The 9493-nt window shown below is 50.0% G+C and overlaps 1 protein-coding gene across 2 annotated transcripts in view; it reads right to left on the reverse strand.

The window, feature by feature from the left end:
• Positions 1-958: 958 nt before the first annotated feature.
• The window catches only part of LARS2 (leucyl-tRNA synthetase 2, mitochondrial), a 177811-nt gene continuing 169276 nt past the window's right edge, over positions 959-9493 (reverse strand). For both annotated transcript variants that reach the window (XM_011981097.1, XM_011981098.1), the window contains 2 exons: positions 7782-7909; positions 959-2456 (listed from right to left, as the gene is read on the reverse strand). In XM_011981097.1, coding sequence (XP_011836487.1) covers positions 2277-2456; positions 7782-7909 — 308 coding nt within the window. In that variant the 3' untranslated portion in view covers positions 959-2276. The remainder of the gene's footprint in view (positions 2457-7781; positions 7910-9493) is intronic.

The raw sequence follows: 9493 nt of genomic DNA on the forward strand, positions 1-9493 counted from the left end.
CCCTCTAGAGTTTTTGTGGGAATTAAATAAGATAATAATATAAGTGAACCTGCTGAGTCCAGTTTCTGACTTCAATAAGACAGTCAATAAATGGCTGAGATTATTCCCCACCACCCCACTCCCAGGGGTCAGAGTTTTCTGTCCAGTTGTTAGTATGTACTGATGAGCTCTTGTTTGCAAAAGCTTTATCCTCTAGGAGCAATTTCTCCAGAGTCATGCTGGTGTCAGCCAGCTGGTCAGTCTAGCAGCCTGGAGGCTTTACTGGCCCACTGCTCTGCTCAGATCATGTGCAAATAAAGTGCTCCCTTCCCTCATCTTGTTCAAGACCACTTAGCTTACTCTAAGAAAAGAACAAGATAATCAAGCAAAAACACTCACTCCTCCTTGTATCAAGTATTTTCATGGGCTTATATTTAATCCATATTCACTGCCATGTGCAATGAGACTGAGTACATTCAAGTCAGCTCTAGCACTCCAGACTTCTGGTCCCCGTCTTCCCTTTTGGTCCTACTCTTGGTCCTGGACCACACTTACCCCGCTAAGCTGAAGATTAGGAAGAGGAAGAACTAGATAGAAATGATGGTTCAAGTGCATCAGTGTATCCAGTGGTTCTCAAACTTTGCTGCCCATTAGAATCACTTGTAGTTTTAAAGATTCCTGATGCTTAAGCCACACCGTGGACCAATTAAATGGGAATATCTGGGCATGAGGACTAGGCAGAGTATTAGGCCTGAGAACCAGTGACTTAATTGCTGTTGCTAGTGTGCCTGTATCAGTGTTGTCTACCATGGACTGTAAGTTCTGGAACAAGAAGAACCACATGTATCCCACTTTATAGCATTCCATGTGGAGTCAGACACACAGCCAATGCTTCTGATGATGATGGAATACCTCAATCTGTTTGTCATTAACTCTGAAATTGGAATATGGTAGATATTCCAAGATCACACATATGTCCTGAAGTCACAGATGATAAACATTTTATTACACTAAAAAAGTCATCTGTTAACTGCTGAACTGCACGGGGACCACATCTGAGGCTACCTCAGAAAAAATGGCATCAGATAACAAATACAGATTTCTGGCATTACAAAATGGCTAGATTCTCCCCCACCTTCCTTCCTTAAATATTAATCAGTGGCTTAGACCAGTTCTAGTGGGAACACTTAATTGCTGACTTCACATAAAACAAGGATTAGCCTAATGTGCCAATGACATGAGCCCATTCCTGGCTGTCTTCCCAACAGCCAGACTGCTGTGGCTTGGACACTGAAGGCAACACCTGGGGGGCCTCAGTTCCACTCCTCTGTGGTGAGCTTGCTCTTCCTAATAACTGGCTCTGGGGTCAAATCAATAATGGTGGCATTGCCATCTGGGGCCCACATGAGCCCTCCGGGGCCTGCTGCATCCCTACTGGGCTGCGGTGGGGCTCTGAGGTTGGGGATGAGCAGCCTGGAGCCTGGTTCCACTTCACTACACAGCAAATTGTATACCCAGGGGAGCGGTCATGACTTGCTGCTCCTCATTCATGTGAGGAAGTGGTGCTTTGCCTGGGATTGTGTGTGTCAGAACCATAGCAGGCCTGGGAGGCATGTCCAGCTGGGGTTGGGGAGGACAGGCCTGCATGACAGAGCTGGGGAGTGGTGGGGACAGAGGTGGAGGAACCAGCACTGCCTGCCTTTTGATTCAAAGCACCTTCAGAAAATCCCTGTGTCCATCTCCACGTATTGGTTATTTGAACATTTCCTAAATGGCTTCCTCATCCAGCCTGAAGGCAAAGAGACCCTTCACCACCATCTGGAGGCTCAGTTAGCAGTTCCAAGTGGCTGGCACACTGCACCTGAGTCCTGCAGTTCCTCAGGCTGACCTCAAATTCCCGGGGAGCGCCTAAGGCGGAGCCATTTCCCAGATCCACAGGCTTCCTGGCTGCTCGAGGGGCACTGTGCTCCTTCCTGCTCCCACCCAGCAGTGTCTCTGAGGGCTTCCCATGGGATCAGATGGCCTCCTCCCCCTGCAGTGTGGGTGGGGGGTGAGGGGCAGGCTGTCCGACACCCTCCTCAGTAGCTCATATTTCTCCGTTGCTCAGCTCACCTTCGCCCCCGCACCAGGCCCCACTGCAGAGGCACACTGTTGACTGCAGTCTGCCACGGGACTGAGGTCAACAGCCAAGACATTTGTCTTTTCCCTTCCCCTGGGAAGCAGACGTCGCCCCCTCATCCCAGGCCTGGAAGGAGGTTCCTCAGAGGCCCTGCGTGGTAGCTGCAGCCTCCGGGCTGTCAATCTTGCACCAGGAAGTTGATGAGGGCAGTTCTCGGGGAGAGGAAGGACTTCTTGATGCTTCGCCCTTGCAAAAGCTTGACACCCAGCTCACTTTGGAGAACAAATTCGTGGACTTTGTCCCGGTCCTGGGCAACTTGTTGGGGCACAGGAATTTTGCCACAAGCTTTATTGTTGATCTGAGAAGGAGAAACGCCAAGACAAACAATGAGGAACATCCTCAGAGTGGCAGGCGGCCCAATACCAAACCTCCTGCCTGCAAAGGGCGTGGCTGCATTTGTTTAGGGGAAGGGAATAGAGGTGGAGAAAGGAGGAAGTCAGCACCCTGCTTCCCACAGGGTAAAATGCAACCAGCTGAATAGGATTAACACCTAGACCTGCAGAAAGAGACAGACACTGAGACTGCATGTGAGTGCCCGTAGGTGGAGTGAGGACTGCCTTGCATTTTCTGAGCACTGCTCTCATACACAGCTGTGGTAGAGATTATGTCAAAAATTCTCAGCATGAGATGGCTTGGGCCATTTCCAGGCAGAAAGGGATTATTCTGTCATCGGGGCTCAAGTGTAAGTTCAGATCCAGGCTAGAGCGAACTGTCCCCTCAGATTTTACCTAGGTCTCAAGTGGACCAAACAGTTGACGGTTTCACGGGGGACACAGTCAAACTTCTCTCTCTGCTGACTGGCTCCAGAAGGGGGCGCTCAAGTGTGACGACTTAGAAATCGGATCCACATCGTGTCACATTAATCACTCTTTCTCCCTTAACATGGGTCAGTACAGTTCCAGACACAGGTGGGTATTCACCGAATATTGATTCAATGAGGGAAGATGACCACGTGGTTCAGCTTCTGAACAGTCATGCTTCCAAATCCTCAATCCCATTGCTCCGAAATCTACACACACATTTCTTTCACTAACTCTTGTTTTTCACTTGGAAAATATAGTCACGGTCTTAGGAAAAGTTACTAGGAATAATTTCTCGAGTTTCAACCAAAGCACATTATCAAATGTCCCCTAATCACCCACTTTCTTTTTTTCAGATTTCTGGAGAACTTGGTGGCATTTTTATTGTCTCCATTAGCCTAGGAAACAGGGAGAGGATATAAATAAAACACGCAGTCCTGGCATATTATGAAATATTGTTTTGAAAGCGTGAGGCTCCATGCTGCAGGGTTTTAAAACATTCTGAAGCTGGGGAACTACGTGTGTAGTGTGAAGGACTGTGGCCCCTCTGCCCTGGTGTTTCTGAGGCATTAGAAGCTGCCTTCTTTCAAGGCCACATGCTGGGCTGGACTGAGACCCTGGAAGAGAGCTTCCACCTGTCACACAAGAGCCATGCCCCTAGTGAAGTCCTGGGGTCCCCAGCAGGGAATTCTCAGGACATGCAGTTGTCAGTGAATCATGTTTTTCCTCCTATGGAAGAGCAGCCCAGGCCAACATCTCCTTTGGGTCACCACCCACAGAGGGGGTGCTGGGCGAGGGGGAGCATGGTGCTCTCATGTGGGCAGACTCAGGTTTGACTCTTAGGCCTGGTCTTACAAACTGTGGGATCTTGAGCTTAGTTTGTCTTTTTTTCTTAAGGACAGAATTCTCCAGATTCTGGAGTGAAGGAGGTAAAATAACCTGGGTAAAGGGACCAGCTCACTAAGCCATACTCCCTCTGCCTTTGTCAAGAGTGGTGGCCAGGATAGAAGGAGCTGGCTGTGGGATGTCCTCTTTGACGCATGGCCTCAGCACAACAATGACCCATTTCTAAACCCTTGGAGCTTCCTGTGCTTTGCCGGAGCCAGGCAGGCTGGTCCTAAGTCATCACTGGTGACAGCCTGTCCAAGGGACCTGAGTCATTCTTGTCCATAGCTGGGGCTTTGGGGGCAGGGCATGTCATCTCTGGATGTGGCCATGGTGCTCTGAGTCTTTCCCTTGCTGCCTCGGGCACCCTCACACGGCTCTGGCTCCCCAGGCCTCCCCTGAGTTGCCTTACCAAGGCAGTCCCTTCAGGGTGAGTAGGTGCCGATCATGCTCCCCCTGTCTCTGGCATAAAGTGCCAATGAGATGGGCAGAGAAGTCAGGCTGGGACTCAACACTGAGCCTGGGCTTCAAGGGCCCAAAGAGGAATAAGCACATTGATATCACTTCAAACAGAGGCTGCTATGCTGTGGGGCTCTTGCACCTCCATCTTTGGAAAGGGCCTAAGCATGACTCTCCTGGACTTTTCTGACACCGGTCAGACAGGGCCCAGGCCACAGGTGTTCCTCCCACTCGACTCCATCACCTGTCACCATCATGAGGTAGCCTTGGAATGGCTGATAACAATACAAGCTTCCATTTGCTGAGCTCACACTCTGCCAAGCACTGAACTATGCAATTCACATGCATGAACCTGAGTCAATGCATGAATATCCCATCCCATTTTACAGATGGGGAAGCCGAGGCACATGAAGTGAAGTCACTTGTCCACCTAGGCTGCACCCCAGGCAGCAGTAGAGAGGGGATGACCTGACACAGCCCCTCTCTCTCCTGCTCACACACCCTGACAGCCCCCTGTCCTCTGAGGGGTGAAGTCCGGCCTCCGAGGAGGGGACACTCCCCACCTTTAGCCCTGTTTCCAGCACTGCCCTGTGCCCTCTGCTCCAGCCCCTCCCTGGCTCAGCCCGGGTCACTGTGGGCCTGCCTCCTGTGTTTGCTCCTGGTATTGCGGCACCCTTCTCTCCACCGGGGAGAGGCTGCTTCTCTTTCAAAGCCAAAGTCGCCTCTCCTTTTCCTCACGATGCATTTTCTGATTCTCCAACTGCCAGAAGTGGCAACACTGATGCTAGCAGCAGTCACCATTCACAGAGTAGATTCTGGACTAGCTGTGTGACCATCAGTGAGTTACTCAGCCCCATCCTGCCACCATTTCCTTGCCTGTAAAATAGGGTTAGTCACACATCTGCCTGTCTGTGAAATGGGGACAACAACAAGCCTGCCTCACAGAGCCACTGTGCTTAGTAAATAAGCTCACACCTGGGAAGTGGGTCGGGGCTCACTCTGTGTTAAGAGGATTTTGTCATTAGTGCATCCAGAAGCAAGCTAAGCACTTCCTGGCATTATCCCACCTAATTCTCTCAATAGCCGGATAAGGCAGGCGCTGTGCGTGCCTCCATTTTATAACTCAGGAAACTGAGGCTTAGAGGTGTTAACTATGTTGTAAAACTGAGACTTATACCCAGGATGGCCCGACTTCCAAGCCCTTACATAAACTGTGTGTGACAGCTCATGTGCCCCCAGACCTTTGTTCCAAAGTGATAAGGCGGTAGCTCTTGTCTCTGTATCCCTGGTGTGGGCAGAGCCCAGCATGTCATAGGCACAAAGAACACGGGCAGAAGGGAACTGAATGACACTGAACTGTGCTTGCAGCATGCGTCTGGCCAGGGCACGAAGTGAGATCACGCGGAGTGAGAACCCGGGCCTTCACAGAAGTCTTTGCTGCTGGCGCGGTGCCGACCCAGCCCGGGTTCTCAAGCTGGGGACACTTGCAGAGAGTCTTACACATGCTTTTAATTTTAGGTTTGCATTTCAATGATTATATAAAATTATTTTACCAATGATCAAAACTCAATTTCTTTTCTGCAGTGGTAATTTAGATAGAAAGATATTTTCATAGACTGAAGCCCTCCCTTTTTCTCAAGTTAGCATTTCTCAACTGGGCTGAGGACAAGTTCTTAGGGATGCATGAGATATTTATTTATCATAAACATTACTCAAATTAAAGCAATTTCTGGGCTGGGGCCGGGTGTGGTGGCTCCCGCCTGTAATCCCAGCACTTTGGGAGGCTGAGGCGGGCAGATCACTTGGGGTCAGGAGTTTGAAACCAGCCTGGCCAACATGATGGAACTCCATCTCTACTAAAAATACAAAAATTAGCTGGGCATGGTAGCACATGCCTGTAATCTCAGCTAACTGGGAGGCTGAGGCAGGAGAATTGCTTGAGGCAGAGGTTGTAGTGAGCCAAGATTGTGCCACTGCACTCCAGCTTGGGCAACAGAGTGACACTCTGTCTCAAAAAAAAAAAAAAAAAATTCTGGGTTGGGTGTGGTGGCTCATGTCTCTAATCCCAGCAATTTGGGAGACTGAGGCAAGAAGACTGCTTGAGCCCAGGAGCTTGAGACCAGCCCGGGTAACAGAGTGAGGCCATGTCTCTATTAAATAATAATAATAATAAGAAGAAGAAGAAGAAGAAGAAATTTCCTTTATGCCACAAGGATGGTTTTGGTTGTGAAGATTTTTGGAAGAAGCCTGCCAGGGCACTCTCACCTCCTCTCCCTTTGGGGTGGGGTGGCAGAGAACACAGTGCCAGGAGAGTTGGTGCAGAGACAAGGGGGCTGTGAAAGAGCCCGGTCTCCTTGGCAAAGTATTGTCTTTCCAAACCTCCACCTTCCTGCTGGGCCTGCACAGGTGCAGAGGGGCCAGGGCCTGACTGGCCAACCTCTGTGGGGCTATGCCCTCCCTCAGCCCCTAGGTGGGTTTGTTCAGGGCACTTTTCACAATTTGCAGTCATTTTATTTATTTTCCTCTTTCCTTTTTATTCTTCCCTCTCTCTCCTACTAAGCTTTAAGCTCCATGAGGGCAGGGAACCTGTCTGTCCTATCTTGATTTTGTATCCCCAGAGCACTATGCCTGATGTAGAGTCGGACTTGATAAGCATTTGTGAATAAATGAATAAACCTGGGCAAGGTGGACCAACTTCACTGAGCCTCAGTCCTCAATTGAAAAAATGAGAATGGCAACGCCCACTTTATAGGGTGATGAGAGTGAAATGATCATTTTGAATGTGAATTACCTGGCCCCATGTGTGGTTCCGGGGAGACATGTGGTTCAACGTCCACTCCCTGTCCTCTTTGTTTCTTCAGACACATCAGCATATTTAAGAGATACTCATCATAAATGTGTCTCATTTAACACATTAAATAAACGTAGAAAAATCACATATAGGATAAACTATAAGGGGGTTACTTGCTCTTAGAAAAGGTTTAAAGAATAAACTCCTCTTATGTACTTAAAATTACCTAATTTACCAAAAAAAAAAAAAAAGTATGGAGGCTTTCTGAATTATGTTTTACAGGTATTACTGCATAGCCACCCACCTCACTGTCACCCTTCCCCAGCCCCCAAAAGCCCCCAAGAGCACCCGAGTGAAATTGAGAGCGACTGAAACGCGGTCCTCAGTTGGAAAAACAATGAGAGCCTATAAGGCGGGCCAGGTTTATGACTCCTCTTTCCAAGCCCCTGAGGGCCATGAGAGTTTTATGCTCACATGCTCACAGTTTTGTAGGTCACCACACCCCAGAACTGAGGGTACTGGCAAAGGAGAGACAGGCCTTGGGCCTTCCGGTCACAAGGTGTGGCTGAGGGCTGAGCTGAGTGAGCCAGAAAGGCCTGCTAATAGACCTCTCAAAACCACCACAGTGTTTAGGGGCCACCAGCAGGGCAGGGACTGCCGGGCTCTGGGGTTGAGAGGAGATACTTACCAGAACTGCCATCTGGATGATCTCCGGCGGCTGCAGGAACTCCGGGTCCACGGCAGGCCATGCCTGGAGCAGCACACTGGTGTCCCAGGAGTAGTGGGCACAGAGCTTCCTTGGCACCAGCGCCAGGCCTGTAATGCCAAGGCACAGAAGGGTGGGGTCACTCTAAGAACAGGGAGGCTTAGGAGAGCAGGACCAAAGCTTCCGCCCCCACACAGCACAGCCTGCCGGGCGCTCAGCACTTTGGCCTGGTTTAGAATCCCAGGTTGCTGGGGAGCTCTTGTTGTTCACAGACGGCGCGCAGGGCTGTGAAGATGGGTGGCTATGCCATTCTGAAGTGTGCATGTGGAGACACAGGCTGCTGGTGTGAATGGCATCCCCCTGAAGTTCTGCTGGTGAAGGAATGCCTTTGTGCTACCCTGAGAGCTGATTCCAAAGTATGGAGCAGCATTCGCTACCTATCTCGCCTATGCATTCTATAGTCTGAGAAGGCCTCCCAACCTGTTCTTTTACTCACAATTACTGGAGCCAGGATGCAGTGAACGGCAGGACACTCCTCACCATGTGCAGAGGGATCCTAACCTTCCCGCAAACTTCCTCTAGGGAGTGGAGCCCTCTAATTACTGCAATGGAAGGAGCTTTCCTTGGCTCAGGGTGGGCCAAACATGAGGAAACACTGAGGAATGAAACCGTCTCAAGCCCCGTTTCCCAGAGTGCTTCGTGCCGCAGCCCCCAAGTAGAAGTGGCACTAAGGGTAGCAGAGGGCCAGCTGTCCAAGTGCAGCTGCAGTGGCCAGTGCTCCAGGACTTTAACTAGGGCTCATCCTAGCAGGGAAAGCTTTGACTTCAAAGCCTCTGCTGTAATCTCAGCACTTTGGGAGGCCAAGATGGGAGGACCACTTGAGGCCAGGAGTTTAAGATAAGGCTGGGGAACACAGTGAGACCCCATCTGTTAAAAAAAAAATTCACCAGCATGGTGGCTCATGCCTCTAATCCCAGGTACTTGGGAGGCTGAGGCAAGAAGACTGCTTGAGCCCAGGAGTTTGAGGCTGTAGTGAGCTATGATTCCCCCACTGTAGTCCAATCGGTGACAGAGCAAGACCCTGTCTCATAGATAGACAGATAGGTAGGTAGGTAGGTAGGTAGGTAGGTAGGTAGATAGATAGATGCAAGCCTCTGCTGATTTCATGAGTATAAGGGATGCCCCCAAAGGTACAGGGAATACACACCACAGAAAAATAGATCCCTGGGCAGAAGCGGGCAAGTGAATATGGCCAGCATGCCCATTCTGGAGCAGTGCCCTGGTAGCTGTAGTCCTCACCTGGGAATAGCTTTTCCACTGGTGGTGGAACTGGCCCTTCGACACCTCTCCCTTGTTATTAGCCCTGAGACTAGAACAATGCATTAGAGGGATAGGTCCATGGCTCAGGGTATGGGCTGAAGCTGAGTCTGTGACAGAGGGAGTCAATTCCACCAAAACCAGCTCCAATAACACTCGGTTGTGAATGACAACTTTTTGTTTTATCTTCCTTGATGACAAATGTAGTGTACACGCTCCTTGCAGAAAATTTGGAAAGGTCCAAAATATAAAAATAAACATCGTGTTCACCCAGGTAGCATTTTTAACTTTTTTTTTAGAGATGGAGTTTTGCTCATTGCCCAGGCTGGAGTGCAGTGGCACAATCTCGGCTCACTGCAACCTCTGCCTCCCAGGTT

Source organism: Mandrillus leucophaeus, unplaced genomic scaffold, assembly GCF_000951045.1.
Source record: "Mandrillus leucophaeus isolate KB7577 unplaced genomic scaffold, Mleu.le_1.0 Scaffold22, whole genome shotgun sequence".
Classification (NCBI taxonomy): domain Eukaryota; kingdom Metazoa; phylum Chordata; class Mammalia; order Primates; family Cercopithecidae; genus Mandrillus; species Mandrillus leucophaeus.